This window comes from Xyrauchen texanus, chromosome 40, assembly GCF_025860055.1.
Source record: "Xyrauchen texanus isolate HMW12.3.18 chromosome 40, RBS_HiC_50CHRs, whole genome shotgun sequence".
NCBI classification, from domain to species: Eukaryota; Metazoa; Chordata; class Actinopteri; order Cypriniformes; family Catostomidae; genus Xyrauchen; species Xyrauchen texanus.
The window spans coordinates 20,241,394-20,267,585 of NC_068315.1; the positions used below are offsets into that span (position 1 = coordinate 20,241,394).

Consider the following 26,192-nt stretch of genomic DNA (forward strand, 5'->3'; position numbering starts at 1 on the left):
GAAGTATGTTTCCCCTTAGGTTAGTGTCGAAGTCTGTGCCCCTATGATTCCCCTTAGTTTAGTGTTGAAGTCTGTTCCCCTATGTTTCCCCTTAGGTTAGTGTTGAAGTATGTTTCCCCTTAGGTTAGTGTCGAAGTCTGTTCCCCCTATGTTTCCCTTTAGGCTAGTGTCGAAGTCTGTTCCCCCTATGTTTCCCTTTAGGCTAGTGTCGAAGTCTGTTCCCCTATGATTCCCCTTAGGTTAGTGTCGAAGTCTGTTCCCCTATGATTCCCCTTAGTTTAGTGTTGAAGTCTGTTCCCCTATGATTCCCCTTAGTTTAATGTTGAAGTCTGTTCCCCTATGTTTCCCTTTAGGCTAGTGTCGAAGTCTGTTCCCCTATGATTCCCCTTAGGTTAGTGTCGAAGTCTGTTCCCCTATGATTCCCCTTAGTTTAGTGTTGAAGTCTGTTCCCCTATGATTCCCCTTAGGTTAGTGTTGAAGTCTGTTCCCCTATGTTTCCCCTTAGTTTAATTTTGAAGTCTGTTCCCCTATGTTTCCCTTTAGGCTAGTGTCGAAGTCTGTTCCCCTATGATTCCCCTTAGGTTAGTGTTGAAGTCTGTTCCCCTAAGATTCTCCTTAGGTTAGTGTTGAAGTCTGTTCCCCTAAGATTCTCCTTAGGTTAGTGTTGAAGTCTGTTCCCCTATGATTCCCCTTAGGTTAGTGTCGAAGTCTGTTCCCCTATGATTCCCCTTAGGTTAGTGTTGAAGTCTGTTCCCCCTATGTTTCCACTTAGGTTAGTGTGGAAGTCTGTTCGCCCTATGTTTCCCCTTAGGTTAGTGACGAAGACTGTTCCCCCCTATGGTTCCCCCTAGGTTAGTGTAAAAATCTGTTCCCCCTATTTTTCCCCTTAGGTTAGTGTCAAAGTCTGTTCCTCTATGTTCCCCTTAGGTTAGTGTCGAAGACTGTTCCCCCTATGGTTCCCCCTAGGTTAGTGTAAAAATCTGTTCCCCCTATGTTTCCCCTTAGGTTAGTGTCAAAGTCTGTTCCTCTATGTTCCCCTTAGGTTAGTGTGGAAGACTGTTCCCCCTATGGTTCCCCTTAGGTTAGTGTCGAAGTCTGTTCCCCCTATGTTTCCCCTTAGGTTAGTGTTAAAATCTGTTACCCCTATGGTTCCCCTTAGGTTAGTGTCGAAGTTGGTTCCCCTATGGTTCCCCTTAGGTTAGTGTCAAAGTCTGTTCCCCCTATGTTTCCCCCCTTCGCTACGACATAGAAAGTCATTTCACAAACTATTAAAAAAATAGTAGGCAGTATTCATACTACTCAGTATACGATAGTATTCCATTTAGAACATAGGCCTTCTTTGCGTCCTTGAATAATAATAAAAGGGACCAACTGAGCCACAACTGTCCCTTTAAATAGCTTTCAATAATAGACAGCGGGCTCGTCCAATAGCGATGCTGAACTGCGTTACGCAAATCAATGTGCATCTCCAGTGGGCGGATCTTCAGTGTTTACTGTTTTATTGACTGTTTGTCATTGGGAATGTTGACAAGATGGAGTTCTTGCTGGGAAATCCATACAGTACTCCGGTGGGACAGTGCATTGGTACGTTATTCATTTCTGAATTAATGCTTAAAATCGCGTCGCAGCAAGTTAAAGCTTTGAGCGATGCGTCTTTAGCTGTGCTGCTGTCCAGAGGCTGAACATATGGATAGCCTGTCACTTAGCTGCCGGCTAACAGCTAATGTTCAGTTATGCTAGCAGTTTCTAACTTGCTGTTAGCTTTTAATACGTGCTTATTTGAAACAGTAATGTACTTAATTCTTTAAATGACCAATTTTAAGAGAGTGAAAATGCCTAACACTGAATTTGTGTGTTAAAGTACCAAGTCCACATTCATTTACCACCTAGTCAGTTGCAACTGCGTTTATCTTTCACGCCCAGATTCTTATCTAAAGCTTGAAGTGATGTGTGTAATGATTCGTACTATTGATCAGGCAATTCCATTTTATAAACGGCCACTCTGTGTAAGGAAACGGACTGCTTGTTTTGGCTGATTGGCAGCAAGCAAATATTTCAGTGTTCAACAGTTCAGCGTTGTCATCAACACGGTGTCATCAGTTTCGATGTCTTTCCAGCCACTTTAATTAGTAACAGTCAGCTTTTGTTTTTTGTGCAGTCTGTTTATCAATATCTGTTTAATAAAAATTTAATTGGCCTTTTTATCTTCCCCAGAAAGGGCCACAGAAGGCTCCCTACAAGGTGAAGACTGGACTTTGAATATGGAGATATGTGATATAATCAATGAAACAGAAGATGGGTGAGAAATGAAAGAATTCAGTTTTATAACATGTAGCAGGTTAAATTAGGCAACCTCACGTATTCAACACTATGGAACTATTAGCATTACACAAGTACAGAAGATGTCATGGTTTCATATATTTTTAATGAATAGAATGCTTAATTGTGGATGAATCATGGGCATCATGAACAGTAATTGACATTACATAAATTGGATAATCATCATCAACAGCGTTATTTGTGCAACTTGACAATGCTTGCAACATGAGTCATACAGGGAGTCTTTTTAACCTCAAGTTGAATTGCTTGTTTGTTTGGCTGCATGAATGTGTCTCTCTTGAGTTTATTTAATGTATCTGATCTAAAGGCCGAAGGATGCCATTAGAGCTGTAAAGAAGAGACTTAATGGGAATAAGAACTACAGGGAGGTGATGCTTACACTGACGGTGAGCAACAACAAATCGAAAAGATGTTCTTTACAGTCTTGCAAAACAGCCTTGGATTGACTTCTTTAATTTGATTCTGATAATAATTTGTTTATTATTATGTTCAGGTTCTTGAGACATGTGTAAAGAATTGTGGGTATCGGTTCCACTCACTCGTGACCACCCGGGACTTCATCGATGGTGTTCTGGTGAAAATAATATCCCCTAAAAACAATCCACCGGCTCTAGTGCAGGACAAAGTTTTAGCTCTGATACAGGTATTGCAAAAGTCACCTGGATTTTTGGTTTTGATCACATGAGAAAATTTGATTGCCTCTTGGTTTACACTTAGCATGAGGAAAGGAAAGATTAGACATAAGGCATTTCAAAAGGAGAGTGTCACAGAGAGAGAGGGTGCACCATAGGCCTGGTTACCTGATGCTCCATAGTCAAGGAGACCTGGCTAATTTGTTGGTACTTGCGCTCATTACAACCAAGTGGATCTGGTTACCAGGATTGGCTCAAATGACCAAAAGGTGATTCTTCCATTAAGACAACGTTGTTTGATCTTTAAACTGCATGGTTAAAAGAAAGAGCTTGTTTTGCATAGTGCCTACAAATATTTAAATGATTTCACCCAAAAAATATAGTTCTCTCATCATTTACTCTCAAATGAACCCTTATGTCATCTCAGATTCGTACAACTTTTTTCCACGGAACATAAGTGAACAAATTTCAATGGAGATATGATGTCTGTTTGCCCATACAATGCAAGTGAATGGTGGTAACATTTTCAAGTTCTAAAAAAGGAAATTAAGGCAGGATGAATGTAATCCATAAGACTTCAGTAGTTTAATCCATGTCTTCTGAAGCAATCAAATCGGTTTTGGGTGAGAACAGACCAAAATGTAATTTTTTTTCACTATAAATCTTGACATAAGCGATCGTGATTTCAAGCTCAATTGCACTTCCTATAGCACCATCTTGCACTCTGCACATGCGTCAAGCACTAGGAAGTGTTATCAAGCTTGAAATCATGATCATGCCTAGAGACTGCAATGGCAAAATGTACATTGAAAAAGGAGTCATGTTTTGTCTGTTCTCATCTAAATATTTCAGCTCTGTAGGTCCATTTAATGCAAGTGAATGGTGGCCAGAACTTTTAAGCTTCAAAAAGCAAATAAAGGCAGCATAAAATTAATTCACTCCAGTGGTTAAATCCATATCTTCAGAAGCAATATGATAGGTGTGAGAGAGAAGACTTTTTTTACTGCCCAGTAGGTGGTGATATGCATAAACAATGCAAATCAGCAAAAGAAGAAGAACTCTTAGGAGAGAAAAGAGCACTTAGAAGGGCTGGTGAAAGTGGAGTAAAAAAATGACTTTAATATTTATCTGTTTCTCACCTACACTATACAGTACTGTGCAAAATGTTTTGGCACTTAAGATGTTTCACAAAGTCATTTGTCTTAAGATGGTTATTTATATCTTCATCTGTAGTGTGTCAATAGCAAAAATTAATTTTAGACTCCCAAACATTTCTTTTGCAAATAGAAAAGATTAGAATAGAAGAACAAGGCACTCTGCAAGAGATGGCATTGCCCCCACAGTGCCCCTCATTGAACATCAAGTCAGTCTGGGATTACATATAAAGACAGAAGCAATCGAGCCTTAATAGATATAAGAACTGTGGCAAATTCTCCAAGAAGTTTGGAACATCCTATCTGCCAACAACAAAGACAAACTGTATCCAGGTGCACCTAGGAGTATTGGGGCTGTTTTAAAGGCAAAGGTGGTCACACAAAATATTATTTAGCTTTTTTACTGGACTTTGTATGATGTTAATTGATAAATGAAAACTATTTATGTCATTATTTTTTAAGACATCCTCACTGTACATTTTTCACAACATTTTTCACAAGTGACTTTTGCACAATACTGTATATCACTTTAGAAGATATGGATTTAACGACTAGAGTCTTATGGATTATTTTCATGCTGCCCATGCTTTGCATTTTGGACCGTCAAAGTTCTGGCACCATTCACTAGCATTGTATGGTTCAACAGCTAAAATATTCTTAGAAAAATCTTTGTTTGTGTTCTAAAGAAGAAAAAGTCATACAAGTTTGAGACAACATAAGAGTGAGTAAATGATGAGAGAATTATTATTTATGGGTGAACCATTCCTTTCAGTTGTGAATTGTTCCATTAGAAAAGATCTTGGTACTCTGAACTTTGGTTCCATGAAAACATTTGAAGTGTTTTGTGTATAATTAAGTTTTATTAATAAACAGGGTATGATTTGTTCTAGTAGAGAAGACCTGGGCACGCAAAACTTGTGTTCCTTGAACACATTAGAAGTGTTTTAGCATGTACAGCTATTCATGTACATTTTTAAATGTTTATGCCAAGTTTTCAAGGAAGATGAAGAGTTTACACATGCTCTATATGTCAGGCTTGGGCAGATGCCTTCAGGAGTAGTCCAGATTTGACAGGAGTAGTCCACGTCTATGAAGAAATGAAGAGGAAGGGAATAGAGTTTCCTCGATCTGACTTGGAGACCTTGTCCCCCATCCACACACCACAACGGGTACTTGCTGACACATTGTTTTTGTTTTGTTTTTTGTCAGAGAGGCTCACTGATATATGTTTCCTACTCACAGTAATGCATTTACAATTTCAATTTTAACATCAGGGCATGGAAGGTATTCTGCCCCTTATCATTTACTTAACTTTATAGCTTTACCATTCCTCATATCTCTGTTCTTTCTGTTGTATTGCTCTGCTTATTTCAGCTACAAACTGCTCCAGAGATGGACCAGCCGAAATACAATGCCCCAGCCCAACCCAAGCCACAGCCTCACTCTGGCTCAGTTTCTCCCTTCTCCGCCCCTGTGACACATACTTCTCCACAGATGCCCAATCTGAACACGTCTGGACCCATAAACCCTTCTTCTGAACAGGCACTGCAGAACTTCTGTTTCATTCCTTTAACAGCATGAGTTTAAATTGCATGGATTGGAATTTGTTTTAAAAGCATAATAATGTAATTATATGTAATCATACTAGATTTGCAAGCTGCGTAGTGAGCTTGACATTGTGCGTGGGAACACTAAAGTGATGTCGGAAATGTTGACTGAGATGGTACCAGGTCAAGAGGATCCATCCGATCATGAGCTTCTACAGGTTTCTCATTCAGATGATTTTCTTGGTCTAACAGTCTTACAGTTCTAAACGTTGTGGCATCTTTTTATGATGTTGTTTTGCCGGGTAAGACTTGTTCTTATATCACATCCTTGTTGGTCCTAGTTCAACATTTCTATCAATTAATCAGATTTTAGAGTTACAGTACAGTGTCATTTTTTACTTTTAATTTAACTTTGAAAAGCACCTTTGCCCCATGAAGATGCTTAGACTACCTGACTCTCAAACTATAAATTGTTAATTATATCTAATACATGGGTGTCCAAACTGTGGCCCACGGGCCATAGTGACCTGCCGACTACTGTGATGAGGCCAGCAAGAAATATTTAGAAAAAGAAAAGATTTTGGCCAGCTTCTGAGCAATTATATGAAATTCATATTCTGAACACTAGATGTTGATATCAAGTGCAGCCACATTTTACAGCGCATTGTCTCCGCTAGTGTGCTCTCATTAGTTGCACCAGCTTGGGCAATTTTTTGTCACTTTTGGGGGCATTTATGGCCCCTTAATTTTGGACCCTGCATCACTGTTCTAATACAATTGTTCTTGGTAAGATAAATATACTTTATTAACACAAAATGTTATTACATTTTTAAAACAACATTCTAATCAACTTATAATTTTCCTCTGATTTTTAGTAGTTAATGGTTAAGCTAGTACTTAGTTTCTTTGTTTGTTCCAGGAATAACAAAAGATGTTGATCCAGCAACACATCTTACAAGGCAAAACTACAATGACTTTGTTTATTGCTAGATTCTCAAAAGATGTACAGAAGGCCACTAGAGGGAGTGTTGGTATCTTTCTGGTGCTGCATTATATGGGCTCTTTTATACTCCAGTGTTACAATGTTTACTCTGTTTGAAGGAGTTGAACAGGACATGCAGGGCAATGCAGCAGAGGATAGTTGAGCTCATCTCTCGTGTGTCCAATGAGGAAGTCACGGAGGAGCTCTTGCACGTCAACGATGACCTCAACAACATCTTTTTACGATATGAGAGGTGTGATCTAAAAAGATGAATTTACCTTTCTGCAATGCTTTGTGAATAAGTTATATTTGATTCTTTAATAAGATACATTGATTCTTATTGATCACTTTTTGTACTCCTTTTAGATACGAGAGGTTCCGGTCTGGCCGGACATCTCAAGGCGTTAACAATGGGGTAAGGTTGGATCTTCTGTTAGAGAAAGCTTTTATCTGTGTATTAGCATCACTTCATCTTCACTGTGTTTTATTCCAAATACATTTGCAGTAAAATCGTCATGCCAAAGGCACAGCTCAGTGTCACACATCTAATTTTCTCTTCCCCTTGTTTGCTTGCTTGTTGCTTTACGGTATTCTCTGAGAATGTGCTGAACATTTGCTGTGGGATGCAAAGACTTTCATGCAATTAGCAACAAGAAATGTGAATGCATGTTGCTGTTATTTATGGTGTGGTTTTTCTGTTTTTATTTTTTGTTATTGCTAGCTGAGGGAGGCAAGTATGAAAGTCATCTTATCATCATGCTTATCATGCTTTTTACTTTGACATGAAGATGCTAAGAAATTTAAATGTTGCTTGTACAGTCTTCCCATGTTGCATCTGGCATGTTTTGATCATGTGTTTCACCTAGTCTGTGACCTTTGCTTGGCACCGCCTCCATCTCCTTCCCCACTAGTTCCTAGTACCACTTCAGACAAAAGGCGACATAGGGATTTAGGAAAGATGCATTTCATGTAATAACTACTTGTTATCTCATTGCATATTAAAGGTCCTGAGAGCATTTTCAGCCATTTTGACTTCACATCCACTAACAAACACGCACTCTTCCCCAAATCCATCTCCAAAACATGGCTTACAGCTCCTTTAAATAATATTTTGCCATTGTAGATTATTTACAGGAATGCATGAGGTGAATATTTAAATTTTTTAATGTTTGTTTCTGTTAAATAACAATTTTGACCCCACACTCAGATTTCTTATAGAATTGACATTGAAGACAGTAATTTTAGAAAGGCCATAATATACAAATGCAGGTTAAATATGCAATTTCTACAGTAAATCTGAATTGTTCATAGAATCTGAAGCCAGCGTTGGAGCAATTTTTATAGTGAGGAATATCTCTATTATTAACTGGTAAACATAGCATTTATCACAGAATGATATTTTTAATTTTGTGTGATTTTGCTTATTTATTATATTACACTGGAAAGGGGACTGATTTTTTCCCCCCTCATATTAAAGGAATAGTTCACCCAAAAATGAAAATTCGCTCATCATTTACTCACCCTCATGCCATTACAGATGTCTGTCTGTCTTCTGCGGAATACAAACAAAGTTTTTTAGAAAAATATCTCTGCTCTGTTGAAACATACAATGCAAGTGAATGGTGATCAGATCTTTGTAGCTCCAAAAATTCACATAAAGGAAACATAAAAGTAATCCAGAAGACTCCAGTGGATAAATCCATGTCTTCAGAAGTGATATAGTAGGTGTGGGTGAGAAAGAGAACAATATTGAAATCCTTTTTATTATCAATATTCACTTTAAACTTTCAAATGTGAAAGTGAAGATTTAGAGATCGGCTGAAACAATTAGTCGATGTTGTCGACAAAAAAAAAAAAATGTTAATTGTCAAATAGTTGTTATGTCATTTAATGTATAACATGAGATCATATGAAACTCTAATGATGGAGCATGAGGGGAGCACCGCAGCTCACACCTGACTGACGAGAGGAAGAAAACACATGTCCAGATGCACTCTAAACTTTTCAAACAGCTGATGTAGATAAAGTATGAGGGAATTTGTGGCAGGGCGGAGGGCGGGGCCGGGTCGTGATCCTACACACCCGGTCCCGTATTAGGCTAATTATGCCTCCGTGAGGTTTAAAGGTCGACTGCAGAGGGCTGTGCGGGAGAGAGAGATCGTTAGCGGACATGTCCGTCATGTGTGTTTGTGTTGTCTTTTAAGTTTTCCATTAAACTATGATTTATATCGTCAAGCCGGTTCTCGCCTCCTCCTTCCCGGGTTTCAGCATCAATGTAAAACAGTTAAAGGATGGGAAAGGAGGAGGCGAGTACCGGCTTGACGATATAAATCATAGTTTAATGGAAAACTTAAAAGACAACACAAACACACATGACGGACATGTCCGCTAACGATCTCTCTCTCCCGCACAGCCCTCTGCAGTCGACCTTTAAACCTCACGGAGGCATAATTAGCCTAATACGGGACCGGGTGTGTAGGATCACGACCCGGCCCCGCCCTCCGCCCTGCCACAGAATTATAATCCAGAAATACGAAATGAGTAAAATGACTCTGATACTGTTTTACAAAAACTTTAAACTGTAAAGAATTGTAAGATGGTACATGCATTGGCCTTCATGTCTCCCTATTAAGCACAAAAACTGCATGAGTGAAATGGTATAAGGTTACCAAAAGAATCTGTCCATGTTCAGATGGACAGATTCTTTTCATTTTAAGGTTTCATTTGGTAACCTTATACCATTTCACTCATGCATCATGAAATATAGCAGAGCCGGATCTGGCATTCCGCTTAAGGAAAATGTACATGTCTTAGCATCTAAAAAGCCAGATTTAATGCATCCTTTATGAAAGTTCAAATAATAGCGAAGTGTGTCACAAACAAACTCATTTTGGCATTTCTCTGTGCTGTCAGTGCCGCTTCTATGATTCGCGTGAAGCGGGAGAGATTGAGACTGCACCCGGCTGATGCACACTCTGGATGTGGGACGCTCTGGATGTGTGACGTACCCCGTGTACATTTGCTGCAGCTAGATTATAACGTGATGGCTTGCAACATAATGAATCATAATATACTGTACCATTGGTAAATATGAGCAAAGTAGACAGAATTATTTTTTTTTTGCATTGTTTATCCTTTTGATCTTTCATTCAAAAATATTCACAATGTCTCCACGTACAGTGAGGAGGGTTCAAGTGGCCAAATAATCTCCAAGGACCACAGCTGGAGAATTGCTGATAATAGTTGGGTCTTGGGGTCAGAAAGTCTCAAAAGTATATCAGACATCACCTACATAACCACAAGTTGTTTGGTAGGGCTTCTCATCTCCGCTCTCATCCAACAACAAACTCAAGCATCTTCAGTTTGCCAGACACTACTGGAACTTAGATTAAACAAAAAAGAGATTTTTGGCAGCAAACACCAGAGATGGGTTTGGCGCACACAGAGTTCTCAATTCCCACGGTTAAATGTGGTGCTGGATTTTTAATGTTGTGGGCTGTTTTTATGCCAGAGCTCCTGGACATCTCATTTGGATACATGGCAGCACGGACTCTATCAAATACAGACATATCTGCCAGAAAGCTTACAATTGACCCTGGTTGGATCTTCCAGCAGGACAATGATCCAAAACAAACATCAAAATCAACACAAAAATGGCTCACTGACCACAAAATCAAGATTCTGCCATAGCCATCTCAGTCTCCTGACCTGAACCCCTTAGAACATTTATGGGGTGAACTGAAGAGGAGTCCACCAACGTGGACCTCTGAATTTGAAGGATCTGTAGAGATTCTGTATGGAGGAATGGTCTCAGATCCCTTGCCATGTGTTCTCCAACCTCATTGTGCATTATAAGAGAAGACTCAGAGCTGTTATCTTGGCAAAGAGAGGTTACAAAAAGTATTGAATAAAAGGGTGCCAGTAATTATGACCAATGCATTTAGGAGAAAAATATTTATTTAATCATTATATATTTCCTGTTTTACTTCAATTAAAGGTTAGTGTGGCAGGGCGGAGGGCGGGGCCGGGTCGTGATCTTACACACCCTGTCCCGTATTAGGCTAATTATGCCTCCGCCCTGCCACAGTTAAATTTTTTTTTTTTTAATGAAAGATCAAAAGGAAAAACGATGCAGATTTTTTTTTTCACAGCTGCCTTTGCTCATATTTAAAGTGGGTGCCAATAATTTTGTGATTTTTTTGGAGCTACAAAGGTCTGATCACCATTCACTTGCATTGTATGGACCTACAGAGCTGAGATATGTTTCTAAAAATCTTCATTTGTGTTCTGCAGAAGAGAGAAAGTCATACACATCTGGGATGGCATGAGGGTGAGTAAATGATGAGAACATTTAGATTTTTGGATGAACTTCCTTTTAGTAATAATATTCAGCCTTATTATGCCACATAAAGAGAATGTATTTTACAGTCTCGCCACTGTTTCACAAATTCTTAGTGCACTTTGAGTTACAAATATAAGCCAAACAAGACTATTTACCAAAATAAGAGTTGGTGAAACTCGTGAAAGCAATGTGTGTACAGTATTCCAGCACTTCATCTGAACTCCCCTCATCCTATAGTATGGCTGCACATAGAGGCTCTTTTTTGTTGTATGTAAACCAGTGTGAAAATTTTATTTTTGTGAAGGTAAGATATTGCTTGCGGGCACCAGATTATCCAGATATATAAAACCTTAATGTCTGTTTATTTATATTAAGATAGTCAAAGTCTGGCCATAAATTCCTTATTAAAATGTGGCTGAAGAATACTCTTAACATTCTAGGGCCAATATTTACAAATGATAAATATTTAGGAGGAACATTTAGATGTGCTAAAGCCCTCTCACATTATCAACCCACTTATGAAACCAATGCCCATATAGACATTTTTACTTTTACATTTAAATGTAATTTGCTTTTTTGGAATACAAAAATTTCCATTCTCCCCTTTCTCTGTTATACAGTATCATTCCATTTATTAAAGGAATAATTAGTCTTAAATTGCTCTGGTTGGCATGATAGCTAAATGCTGTTGCACATGCCATTGAGCGTTGTAATCTCACCTTTGAATGCTGTTGCTTGTGCCTGTGAACGCTGAGTTTTGCACTGAGAGCAATCTGGTATTTTAGACTGGGAGGCAGTTTTATAAAAAATCAGTCGGAGGGCCAGATAAAGATGATTAGCGGGCTGCCGGTTGACTAGCCCTACCCTAAAGTGCCAATCAACGTGTCCTTGAGAAATGGTGTTGCATTTCCACAGGTCCTGAATGAGGCTACAGAAGATAACCTGATTGACCTGGGACCGGGGTCTCCAGCTGTGGTCAGCCCCAGGATCATCGCTACTCCTCCGTCTAGCCTGCCTCCTTCAGTAGCTCCAATTCGCTCTGCCTCTCCAGTAACACTCTCTTCCAGACTGGCTGGTTTGGGTGAGTCTTGTGCCTTTTTGTGCCTAAGCTTCAATTTACATTTCAATGAATAGTTAATCCAAAAATGAAAATTCTGTCATAATTACATAATAAATAATTATTTTATTACAAAACGGTTGCATGATGTTTCTTTACAAATTCTCATTTTGTGTTAGTGGTAGGGTTAGTTTTAAAAAATAATGACAAAATTGTCATTTTTAGAGAAGACCTGAGACCCCTGCATGACTGCTGTGGGCATTTCCCTTTCTGATTTGTAACTAGTAGCACCTAATAAACAAGCAAAAAACAATTGTTGTTTTCCTAAAAATGTATGTCCATATATGTGGACAGTGGGACTAAGATCAAGCTGTAGAAAGTAAATTTTTTTCTTCATCAAATAGTTTGTCAAGGAGTGATTTTTTGAGACATTATAGACATTACAGCTGATTTTCTATAAAGCTGAATTAATATATCTTATTAAAAGTAATGGCCAGAATCATCACATCACTGCCAACCATGTTAAAATAAAATTTGAATTATAAAATTCTGAATCTATGTACTGATTATCATTCCCCCATATCTGCCAAACATGTTGAGCTGTCCTAACAACATATGCAACCTGAAACTGAACTTTTGGTCAGATTTTAGGGCTGAATACACTTAGCTGCATAAAAAGCTATAGGATTCACATTTGCTTCCTTGCTCCCTATTTAGTGAATGGCTTTTTTTCAGCTTTTGCATTTATACATTTATTCTCAATGTGAAAATGCATAGTAAATATATAGTAATGCATTAACTAATGTTAATGAGTAGAACCGTATTGTACAGTGTGAACAAAATAAAACAGTAGCAAAATGTATATAATAGGGATGTGCATCTCCATAACTGAGGCCGATGCGATACGCATCTCGATGCTTAGTCAATGATACGATACATTAAATATACGTTTGAAGCAGCTACCGATGCAATATGATTCACCCCTATTACGATGCAGTGCAATCCGATTTCGATTCAATGCGATTCAATGCAATAGGATGCAATGGGAAAAATATGATGCTATGCAGTTCAATATGGTAGGCTACAGAGAGTTCGCTTTTATTTTTTTGGTTCAGACAGACAGCAAATCATAAATTAACTTAAGTGCCTTCTGAACCATGGACCTTTCACAAAAAAGCCTTTTGAATTGCAAAACATTATTTGTTTATTCCTGTTCTGTTTCCAGTTACACTTAACAGTTCACACATTTAACAGTGAAACAATTTAAGAATACTCAGGGATAAACAATGAAGAAATGTTCCGTAACTTACCAGCAGACGAATGTGCTTTCGTGTCGGCGCTTCAAATGTGTTGTTAAATTAGTCGCACTGCCTGTATATTTTATAGCGGCATGACATATTTTACAAACTGCATGGTTTTATCAAAATCTCCAAACATTGGATTTGTAATTATTTGGTGGAAGATGCAGCTCTGCCTCTGCCATGTTAATCTATATTTTATGTCAGGGGTGCCCACACTTTTTTTGCATGATTATCACATTGTTTCATAAAAATAAAAAAAAATGCTTGTTGGGACTACTGCATGTATCCCTACATGGAATTCATCTTCTAATTAATAAAAAAAATATATGATAATGTTCAATGTTGATATCATTCAGTTTTAGCACTAAACCCAAAACACCTACAGCACAATAGATTACAATAGCCAGGGCATTTACCTTATTCTGATGACGCACTGAATGGAATCAGACTGTAGCTGCTGGTAGCTGGTCTCAAACACTGCTAACTTTGCAATTTCGCGCTCTGTTCTCAGAAGCCCTTGGAAGGCGCAAACCTAGTTGTCATGGCAACTGAAACAAAACTCTCGCCTGGTCAAAATGTACTTGTCAAGTGCAAGTCAGACAGAAACTAAAAGATGGAAAGACATATTTATTTTTATAAAAATTTAATGAAAGCACATTTCAGTTTTGTGCGATCTACCAGCATTGCCTTTGCGATGACTGGTAGATCGTGATCGACGTATTGGACACCCCATGTGACTCTCAGGATATGCCTCGGTCTCCGTAGTGTTGTTATATGTCATGTTAACGTAGCAACAGTGGTGATGAATGTGCTGGAGAAACCGTTTAGAGAGGAGAAATCAGCCTACATATAATATATGGTCACAAATTTTTGGTCACTTTCCAAATAATAAAATTATAGCGCATCTACTAATAATTATATATAAATAGTTTTTTACTGATGCAAATATGTGTGATGCATCGCGATACAAATGCCAATTTGTACTGTATCCGATGCACACTTTTTTAAATCGATGCATTGTTAGCTTTTATGCCGATGCGAATCGGTGAATCTTACCATCCCTAGTATATAACAATGAAGCGAATTGACCCAAAGATGTGTTAATGTTGAAAAGTATAAAAAATAACTAACATGTTTTTCAGCTTTGGAGGGAACACGGTCCTAATTTTCACATATGTGGACTTCATGTTTATTAGCGCTGACGCGCGAAAAATGAATGAATTTTATAAAGCTGCATATCAAACGAAACTACAGATGCTACTCTTTACAACCAAACAGGTTTCAATCAAAAGACTTACAGAGATTTCTTAACAGAGGCACTTTTGTTGACTCTGTGCCCGTAGAGGCACTTCCTGGAAATCAACTTCATGCTGTTACATCACGTGATGTGGTGTGCCAGACGTTTAACCCTTATATGACATTGTAGAGTGTTGTGAACAGTATTCAGTCACTTTTAATTCATTTAAATTATGTGTTGCATATAGCAAAGCCAAAATACAACAAGGTTAATTTACACAGAGCAACTGTTTAGTTTCCAGTTCAGTTTTTGCTAATGTATATTTATCCAGATTAATGTGAAAACTGTTGCTTTACAGATGTCGGTTCAGATAGCGTCAGTGGCACCTTGAGCTCTCTGACCAGCTGTCAGCCTCAAGATGACTTTGCCATGTTTGCCCAGACCAGGACTGGCACCATTCCTGATCAGAGGAAGAGGTATGAAAAATACAATACAATCTCGTTTAAACACTTTGGATAGATGCCTTCCTTTTTTTTGAGAAACCAACAGCATGTATATGAAATAACATCATATAAGCTTTTTGCACATTCGCTCACATGTTGCTGGTTTTGAACTGTCAGTGCACCATTCGAGGACACAAAGGCTTCAAGTGGAATGGCTCCGACTTTGGATGTCATACAACAAAACACAGGGGTGAGTGTTCTGTGACTTTTTGTGTGTGTGTTTTCATTTTTGGAAGGAGAAGAGAGACCGTTTCTTGTCCATCTTAAAAACTAAATTAAAAATTAAAAAATAATTTTCATCATAGAGCAGGGTGTTTGTTTTGAGATACTGGATTGGAATAAAGTATTTTCAAAGGGTACATATTCAAAATGTGTAGTAATGCAGCTATATTGTATTTTACACCCAACTATTGAATGAGAAGTTTGTGACTTTTAAGCTATGCATAGAAGATGAAGTTTGAGTTTGATCTCGTTTTGGAAACAAGTTGAAAAATGTAAGTATATTTTTTAGCAATTCTTGACCGATATTGTCCAGTGCAGCGCAATAAATGAATTGATGTATTCGGCTGCGTCGCATGTTGTTGAGTGTGTTTGGTGTTTGATTTGTTACCACGTGTCCATATGGGGGTGGGGGGTGGGGGGGTGCTATTGGTTTGTTGAAGACTTTTATGTTGATTTATGTTTTGTTTGTTTGTTTTGTCATGTTTTCTTGGGATGATTTATTTTGATTTGCTTGGTTCCGGCCCATGGTTTGTTTCATAGGCAGCTCTTGAGCAGTCCTCTGTCATGGATGACATTGAGGAGTGGCTCAGTACTGATGTGGTGAGATTTTCTTTTGTTTATTTTTATGAAACTTTTTTTCTTCATTAGGACGTTGCATAACAACATTATCTGAAAAGAAAGATGCCTTTTTAACAGCGTATTTCTTTTTGTTTGCCTTTATATTCTTGACTGACTACCACCAATATCTTTCTTGAATGGTGTTTTTTTCTGCAGAGCTGCATTCTTTTCTGGGATATTCTTACAGTTGATTTAATTTAGTTTAATAAACACTAGGAGTGCAATGAATAAATGCTTGCCTGACAACTTTTAACTCTTTATTTTCTTTATAAATGCCTCTTTTGGATGGATGTTTGGGAATTACTTTTGGACAGTATGAATGAGATATTTGTTCAGACACACCTTCCATTTACTGTTTTGAAGGGAAAAAGTTGTTGAGCTAGTTTTGATGATATGGTTGCAAATGCCCTCTAAATCATTTGCCCTTTTATTTTCTGTTGCTCCACAGAAAGGAGATGAAGGAGAGGAGGGTGTGACAAGTGAAGGTATGGAGAATTATTGGACTTGTATCCATTGATACAATCATATGTAGTAATGCTGCAACTCTATGCAGTTTTGACTTTCAAACACTCCATCAAAATGTTCTTCCAGAGTTTGACAAGTTTTTAGAGGAGAGGGCCAAAGCAGCAGAGATTGTGCCCACACTGCCGACGCCTCCTAGTGACGACCTTTCCGCTGCTGCAGGTGCTTCCGTGAGTGCAAGTAAAAAGGTGGGCAGATCCGAGGACGTGCTCTTTGCTGTGTAGATAAGTGTCAGCTCCTCTGGGGTTGCCCAGCACTACTCCTGTGTGTGAGGTGGATGGCCATGATCCGTCAGCCTCTCCCTCTTTCTCTCCTGCTTCCTGCTTTTCCAGCACAATCAACACTAGCACGGCTGCCTCTTGTTGCCTCTGAAGTGAATCGGAACTGTTTCATGACACAATCCATAAAAAGTGAAATTTTTCATATTGGACATTTTCATACACTAGTTTTCATTCCATTTGAAAGTGGTAAATAAGATCCTCCCATAACTTCTAAAAACATACCATTCCAGATGGGTTCGAGAGGTCAGTGTCTATTTTTGTTTATTAATATTTGTGGGATAAAGCAAGGAAATTCTTGCTGAAGTCTACGGCAAAGTTCATGGTCATATCTAGCTATGTGTTCCCTGTGGTCCTGCATGCAACAGTGGAATAATCCTATCTATTTGTCTTTCCTGAAAAACATTTCCCAAAATTTTTTTGAAAAGGGATTTTTAAGTTAGTGTTATTTATTATAAAGTTTCTTCTTAATTCCTCTGAAAAGATATACATCAACAAAAAGCTGATGGTAGCAGTTCATGTTCACATTCAGGAGCATTTTGACAAATTTAAAGGAATAGTTCATCCAGAAATGGAAATTGTCTCATTATTTACTTACCCTGATGCCATACCAGATATGTATGACTGTCGTTCTTCAGCAGAACACAAATGAAGATATTTAGGAGAAGGTAGAGATCTGTCAGATCCTTAAATGTGTGCCAGCACTTTTGATGGTCCAAAAGTCACATTTAGGCAGCAATAAAGTAATCCACATGACTCCAGTCGATCAATGAATGTCTTCTGAAGCAAATCGATATGTTTGTATAAAAAATAAATCGCTAATTAAAATGTAATTAACTTTTAAAAAGCGCTTCCTGCCAGCAGTTCCTACCATCTCGTAGGTGTTGTGTGATGTAAACGCATTCGCGAGTTCACACGAGAATTCGGAATTGGTTTATTCTGCAAGCTTATTTACAACAGAGGAACGAACGTCACGCCATTTTAAACAGCATCAGAGCCCTGAATGGAAGAGCTGACTTAAAGTTAAAAGCTTTTTAATTATCAACTTATTTCTTACATAAACCTATCGATTCACTTCGGAAGACATTCATTGATCGACTAGAGTCGTGTGGATTACTTTTATGCTGCCTAACTATGACTTTTGGACCATCAGAAGTGCTGGCACCCGTTTAAGGACCTGACAGAGCTCTACCTTCTCCTAAATATCTTCATTTGTGTTCTGCTGAAGAAAGACAGTCATACGAATCCGAGTAAGTGAATAATGAGAGAATTTTCATTTTTGCGTAAACTATTCCTTTAAGAGTTTTGTGTCATATTACCGAAGTTGGAATGAATAATTGAGAGAGAGAGAGAGAGAGATTAGGTTTTTTAGCTTCTTGGTATTTTAATTCTAATTCAGAATTGATTTTTATTTTTTTGCTAATTGGTTTAGCCTGTTTAAATGAATAATTTACCCACAAATTAAAATTCTGTCATCATTTATTCACCCTTATTTAGTTCCAAACCCGTATGACATTCTTTGCTCTGTGGAACGCAAAAGTCCTGTTGGTAGCTCACTTTAATGTCTAATTTGGGTTTGGAGTGACACAAGGGGGAGTAAATAATGACAGAAATAACATTTTTGGTTGAAATATTCCTTTAAAAGTCAAAATGTCAGGAGTGATGTGTCTCTTAACTACATAGACCACACCATAGGAGGAAATGGTATTATTTCACTGGACACTTTTAAATGCTATTATTTCACTTGGCATAGGAACAAAAGAAAAGTATGTATTTCAGTTTCATTTGCACTGAAATAATTATTAGCCTTTTGGCTGTGTTAAAAGAGCTTTTGTTCAAATACAACATTTTAGCTATCAACGTTCATTTAAACACTGCCTAATATGAGACTGGAGACAAATTGAGTTTATAGAGAACTGATGGTGACTGCAAGGCAGTTTAAATGGGATTTTACCTTGCATAACTTAAGCCAAAGTGGTGTCAAGCTCAGCGTTGTTGTTATTAGGGAATGAAATGGATCTGCCTTAAAGAACAGAATGTAGGTAGCTAAAACAAGGGATAGTCAGCTAATGGTCATTTAATGGTTGGTACTCATGTTTGAACGTCAAAGATTTGAACTGAAGTCAGAGTTGAATTTGCTAATATTGTAATGCCTTTAGTTTCAGTGCTGTCTCACGGTTGTGTACATACTGTTTTGATGGACCAAATGTTTAACCTGAGCAAATATATTAAGTGTTATGTCGATTAGCTTTAATGCATATATGACTTTTAGTGTCCATTGGAGTTGTAGTTATGTTTGTAAACATTGTAAGATCTTATTTGTTCATGTGGGTGAATGCAAATCAAAGGGACAGTGCTTTTTTGCATAGGTGAATATTTTATGTAATTTGTCAGGCCACAAATTATGTCTCCCAAATGAAAATGAATTACATTTCTAGAGCAAGAGGGCTGAGGTTAAGTAACTTTGAGGATGGCCTTCTATGGCAGAATCATTCAGATTTCATTGTGCGGTGTTTGTAAACTTTACGGTTACCACCAAACTCATGTTGCTGGTAGATTTGTTGATGTAATTTGTAAACAGGAAAACGTTTAAGGGGGCATGAAACAGAGGGGTTTTTCTCTTGTTGACAGTGATTCAGTCTGTTTGTTTGGCTGTTTGGAAAAGAACATAATAAAGAAGGGAGGAAATTCATCATTAGCTTTAGCAGAGATTTTGTAAAAGCTGTTATTGTGTTATTATTACTATAAAAGGTTTCGACTTATTAACACAAATATAGTGGATTCCATCTATTTTATTGATAAGAGACTTGAGGGCTGGACTGGTAATCGTGCATACCAGGCATTTTCCCAGTGGGCCGACACACTTTGGGGCCGATCGGGGGCGGACTGGCTATCGGGAGAACCGAGCCGGCCAGTGGGTCAGCTGCAAAACGGGCCAAATGGGCCGCGATTAGCTAAAATGAGCCGCCGCGTTATGCAGAACAGACCATAAAACTGCGCCGCGATATGCAGTAAAGGCCCGCTCAACAACATTTGGCTCAACTTTTAGGCCAGTTGCTATGTAAAATCCCTGATCGATTTCTCTTCCCAGTCCAGCCCTGCTTGAGGGACACGATTGGTGGTCACAACTGACCTAATGACAAGTGTTTCTTTCAAGACATCTATACCTCCCCCTACATATTAATTTGTACACTACGTTTAGCCTAGTGTGAAATAGAAAAATATTTGACTTCACATGGACGCTAACCATCTCTTTTAAATGCTGTTTTTAATATTTATGACACTATCGCTGAAATGTCTCATCCAGACTAAGATAAGAACGTGTAACTTATCGGAAATATAATTATTTATCATCTTCATTGTAGATTATTCAGCAAAATGTGCAATTTCAACTATCAATGCTGCACTACGGTTTCATTTCAGTCGTAATGGCTTTGGTTGTATATTGGTCTCAGAAATGTACAGTTTGAGAGTGTAGAACAAATTTATGTTGATGAGTCTTTTATTTCAAAAGTCAGTATTGGTTACTGTATATTGGTATGAAGTGGACTGTAAAGATCAGATTCTGAATCATAGGTTTTGAGATTCAACTCATCTCTGGACTATTATTTTCAGTACAGTTAATACAGTCAATACAATCAACTAAAAGGAATCAGACAAATATTATCCCCAGCATATGGTCAGGTTACGCCAATGCCATTGGTAGAGGAACCCTTTTTGTACTGAGAGCATTTCTTTATAGAAATGGCACCTTTCTTCTCTTTGATATGTGTTTGAAGTTGTGTTTGTGTGTGTGTGTGTGTGTGTGTCTCTATGTATACGTGTGAACAGCTCCTGATTTCATGACCTCTGCTGCAGACAACATGTTTATTCTGCATTTACCAAGGGAAGGAAAGGAGAGAATCAAGCTTTTTATAAAGGGACTGAACAAACAATGTGTGTGTGTGTGTGGGGCTGGCATAAGCTGTACTCTCTTAACCAGTGATCATTGCTGTGGTTGATCTTGGTTTTGCAGATTGTACTGTTGTTGGTCTGTGTGCTTACCTGTTGTTATACCTCAAGTTGCTCTCTGTACTGTTTGACTCATGCATGTGTTGAACTCCAATAAAATATACCAAGTTGGTGACCTGTTACCAGCCTATAATGTTTTTTTTATTTTTTATTATTGTTTTAAATATGGCAAAATGTAGACATTTGCTAAGACAAAATGTCTTAACAAATCAAACTCTAATACAAATCCAACATTGACCACATTTGCATGCAAGGAATTTCTGAATAATATCTTAAAATTATTGGAGTATCATATCCTGATATCATGTTAACACACTAACCCAATCAAGCCATAACCCAATATTCTGATTTCTAGAAATCTAAATAAGAGAGCTAGCTTATTCCTACATTATTTAGAATTTTATTTATAAAAACAATTAATAATTATTGCCAAGTCATTTTGAGTGTTACGTGAATTTTGCAATTCATCTGCATGTTTAATATGCAGAATTACTTTTAATGAATAGAAATAAATGGCAAGAGTGAGTGTCTCCAGTATTTCCACAAGAGAATAGTAAGAAAAGCATGTACATGTCTGGGATTATTTGGAATATGCTGATTACATGTATACAGCAATATTCCAAAAGCTCTGCAGTTGTAGTTTAATTAATTAATTAATTTTATGAATAAACGTTTAACCAGAATATCGTTAAGTGTGCATAAAAGCGGTTATTGAAACTTAGTTCTGTGTGATATTTTTATAACGTGTGTGTGTGTGTGTGTGTGTGTGTGTGTGTGTGTATATATATATATATATATATATATATATATATATATATATATATATATATAATATATATATATAATTTTATTATTTATGTATTTTTATTTTTTTAATGCAACATTGTTTATGTTAGAGAATATCTCTTAAAACCCTGAAATATGCTGTTTGCATAAGCATTCAGTCCTTGTATTGAAGAGGTTACAGATTCAGTATAACTGCCCTAACAGGGACACATACATCTTATACAAGAAACGCACATTCCACATAATGTGATATTATGTTAGTTAGAGTTATGTGGCTGCAGAGAATTTAAGGCTTCACAATTAGTTTCTTACAATTGCCTAGCCCTAAACCTTTGAAGACAGGACCTCCGGTGCATGTGGACAAATTTGACAACAATTTAGAGGAAATGATGCAAGCCCCAGTGAGAATCAGGCTTGCATGGCACATTACTGACTAAGGGTTTAAAATAAAAACTCCCATGTTAGCTTTATTCTCACTTTAAACAAATGCAAAACCACATATTCCTTTTCAAGGGGTTGAGGCAAATGAATTATTTCCTGATCATAAGCCCTTAATTTGTTTACATTGTTTCCTCTTTGTGCTCTGTAATCAATTCAATAACCCCACTCCTCAAATCAATGCCTAATTACTGCATAGAAAAACATGACTTGACAGCCTAAATGTTTGTATTGAGAGTAACACAGGTACAACGGATGTAAACAGTCACATTTTCAATAAGACGTGGCCTATTCAGTTTATGGTCTGCTGTGGTTTCAGGCATTTAGTCAGTGATTAATATGAATGTATTGTCTTCTATCACTAATGTCAACGTTTCACATCTACTTAAGGATATCTGTTTTTTTTGTTGTTTTTTTTATCTCCTGCTTTCACAGTCATTTAGGAGTCATTTTTCCTGTTTACTCTGAGATGCATTGATAAACTGCAGAGTCAGTGGCAACTCCATGTGATCACAAAATCACAAATGAAATTATTGATTTTCTAGTAAAAATGTTCTGGTGTCACTCACTACCATCCAACAAATAGCATCTTGATTCTTTTGTTTTAAAACCTCGTAACCGACAGTTATTTTAAGAATTATTTAGTTATTTTAAGGTTATTTAGAAACCCTTCCACTGCTTATTCACTGAATTGAGCTATTCAAATTAAAAATCACACCTTAAGGAAACGTTGATTGTTAATAAGGGACTTATTATTGGATTATTGGATTGCCTTTTTTCCCTGTATAAACATGTATTTAGTTTTTTAAGGTGTATTTCTGAAAGGCTTCATCACTATCTTGTTTTTATAATAATTTCCTCCCCAAAATCCAATTATAAAACAGGAAAAAAGGCAATGAAAGTTAAACATTTTGAGTAAATTTGCTGTTTTTGTTTATTATATGGGTGCCATTATCGTTGCACATCACTGATTTCCCAATTTCCTCATTGAGTGCTGTTTACTTAGCCTTAAGCCACTCATTTCACTACTCTGACAATGCTTCATTATATGTGCACAAATAGAAGGCTTTTTTACAAATATGAAGGAAATAATAATAAACATTATCTTAATATTTAAACAACTGTAGATAAGCTAAGAAAACAGCACTGGTTCAAATATTCCTAAACATGAAGAGACGCTTTTAAAAATAAAAAAAGGTTTGAATTATTTGGGGTATATCGGGTGTTTTAAGCTCAAGCCTTGGAGCACTTTATGCTAAGTTAATTTACCCAAATATATCCACACCAGAGCACACATCATCAACAGCGCTGTTAATAGAAACCTGCTGATCCATAACAGTTTTAGAGTTAGATGTTCACTTGGGGGCAGTGCAATATTTACGTAAATATCAGTGATCGATCAGAGGATTTGCAAGCCGGCATAAGGCGTTTAATTATAATTGCATCAGGATAGGTGTTGTGGTGGCAGCAGGATTTGAATAAGGTCACATCTCCGGCTAACCTTGCAAGTGTAATGCTATATTAAATGCCACTCATGTTAAGTGTGTTGAAACCTTTCTGATGCAGTCACTCTGTAATATAAAGGTTAAATTGAAAAATGTCCCCTCCTGAGCACAAAGCAAGCCATGATTGATACACCTTAGAAGGAAAATAAATGTTAACAGGCTTCCGTTTTAAACTCGCCACATTATGAGTGATATATATTCTAATAGAGTGTTTGGATCAAATTTAGTCCCACTTCAGATGAACGGAAAAGGTCAAACAGAGAGATTAGGGAGATTTGGAGAAGGTTAGACTGCACTTGTCTGACAGTTTGTTAGTATTCAGTTACATCTATTAAAATATGGGATTATTGTACCGTTTTGTTTTTCTATACCATTAATATGAATTTTCACATGACACATGTAAAATAGAATACATACTTATTAAAGACTTACAGTATATTTGAATGCCTTTTTTTAAATAATAGTTTGGTTATCACACATGAAACACCTGTTTATTTACACTTTCTAAATGTTTTATTCTTCACCTTTTCTGCTGTGTTTCATTTTAACATTATTGCAAAACTGGTGGATATTATTGAGATTTAGTCTGTATTATTTACACAATTTATTCAATATTTGATTTGATATCTGGTGACCTTTTTACATTATTTCACTATGGATTATAACAGTGAGAGTTCTCAATTAAACAATTGCCTCTTCTTTTTTTTTTTTTTTACTTTTTTTCTTTTTTACAATGTGCTATAGAATATTTTTCATTTTCTGCAGATTTTAAAATCTTGAATGAATCATGTGTTTGATATATAGGGGGAATAAAAAGTATCCTTACATGTGTTCTGATGTTCCAGGTGAGTCAGAGCTGGAGTAAGTGCAACTATGTCCTATAGTCATTCAGACATTCTATTGATGAATGACTATAGGCCGGTTGCCCTTACTCCTATAGATATGAAGTGCTTTGAAAGACTGATACTGGCACACATTAAAGCTGTCATCCCCACTGACCTTGACCAACATCAGTTTGCTTATCGAGGCAATAGGTCTACAGAAGATGTGGCCTCAACTGCTCTGCTCACAGCTCTGACTCACCTGGAACATCAGAACACATATGTAAGGATACTTTTTATTGATTTAACTCTGTCTTCAACACTATAATACCCATAAACTGGTTGGAAAGCTCAGCAATCTCAGTTTTGGCTCATCACTCTGTGCTTGGATAATGGACTTTTTAACAATTAGTTAGAATGTTAAGATTGGAGATCACTTTTCTCCACAACTTGGCCCTCAATATCTCAAAAACCAAACAGATCATTGTGGACTTCAGGAAGCAGAACTACTCTGCCCTATACATACATGGAGAAGAGGTGGTAAGGGCAGAGAATATATCAAGTTCCTGGGAGTTAACATTACATGCAATCTCACTTAGTCCATGGACACATCCAATTTGGTGAGGAAAGCACAACAGAGACTGTTCTTCATACGGAATCTGAAAAAAAGCACAACTACCTCAACAACTACTCATCAACTTTTACCACACTGTACTATGGAAAGTATACACTTCTACTTTGCCACAGTGTGATATGCCAGCTGCACGGCTGCTGACCGGAGAGATCTTCAAAGCCCAACCCACCCTGGACACTACCTGTTTGAGCTTCTACCATCTTGAAGACGTTATAGGACACTACATGCACAAACAGACAGATTGAGGAATAGTTTTTTTTCCATGAATTATGGCCTCCCTCATCTCAATTACATAAAGAAAATGTACATGTATTCATAAGTGAAAGTATGTATGTGAGGGTATGTATATTAAATGGATGTATGTATGTATATACAGTATATGTGCTGTATGTGTATAAGTATGTACATGAATGTATATGGGTGTATGTGTATATATATATATAGTGTATTTATTGTACTTAAATGTATTTATATTGCTTGAACTGCACATTTTCTATGTATATTTTGTATTTTGTTCTTTAACTACTGTTTGGATTGAGCCACACAAAATTTCATTGTTCATGTTACAATGACAATAAAGGAATCTAATCTAAGAAGCGGCCTTAAGTAATAGATTAAGTTACTGATTTATTGCCTTATACCAGCAGTCAAACAAAAATGGCAAAGATCATAGGATTGCTTTCTGCTAATTTAACAAATGTCATGGATATATTTTAAAATATTTATTTTTATATGTATCTTTAACAACTTTTTGGTCACCATAGTGATGTCTAGTCGAAAACTATTGGCAAAAAAGATTGGTATATATGTTGCAGAATACAAGAGCTATAGTGACACTAGATTGATGGATATACACCGATCAGCCACAACATTAAAACAACCTGCCTAATATTGTGTAGGTCCCCCTCATGCCACCAAAACAGTGCCAACCGCATCTCAGAATAGCATTCTGAGATGATATTCTTCTCACCACAATTGTACAGAGTGACCGTATCTGGGTTACCGTAGACATGGTCAGTTCAAACCAGTCTGGTCATTCTCTGTTGACCTCTCTCATCAACAAGGCATTTTCATCCACAGAACTGACACTCACTGGATGTTTTTTGTTTTTGGCACCATTCATAGTAAATTCTAGAGATTGTTATGTGTGAACATCCCAGGAGATCAGCAGTTACAGAATACTCAAACCAGCGGATCTGGCACAACCAATCATGCCACAGTCCAAATCAGTGAGATCACATTTTCCCCCATTCTGATGGTTG

At 37.2% G+C, this 26,192-nt stretch overlaps 1 protein-coding gene across 2 annotated transcripts; it reads left to right on the forward strand.

Moving 5' to 3' along the window:
• Positions 1–1,465: 1,465 nt before the first annotated feature.
• On the forward strand, positions 1,466–17,386 carry tom1l2 (target of myb1 like 2 membrane trafficking protein). 2 transcript variants are annotated; one of them, XM_052112431.1, is made up of 15 exons: positions 1,466–1,584; positions 2,215–2,299; positions 2,648–2,726; positions 2,834–2,983; positions 5,161–5,295; positions 5,501–5,668; positions 5,775–5,891; positions 6,775–6,908; positions 7,022–7,070; positions 11,913–12,078; positions 14,951–15,068; positions 15,213–15,285; positions 15,858–15,917; positions 16,384–16,420; positions 16,527–17,386. In XM_052112431.1, exons 1-15 carry the CDS (start codon positions 1,533–1,535, stop codon positions 16,679–16,681), a joined length of 1,578 nt encoding a protein of 525 aa, XP_051968391.1. In that variant the 5' UTR covers positions 1,466–1,532; the 3' UTR covers positions 16,682–17,386. The 2 variants fall into 2 exon arrangements, with proteins under 2 accessions (XP_051968391.1, XP_051968392.1); XM_052112432.1 differs by lacking the exon at positions 15,858–15,917.
• Positions 17,387–26,192: the final 8,806 nt, after the last annotated feature.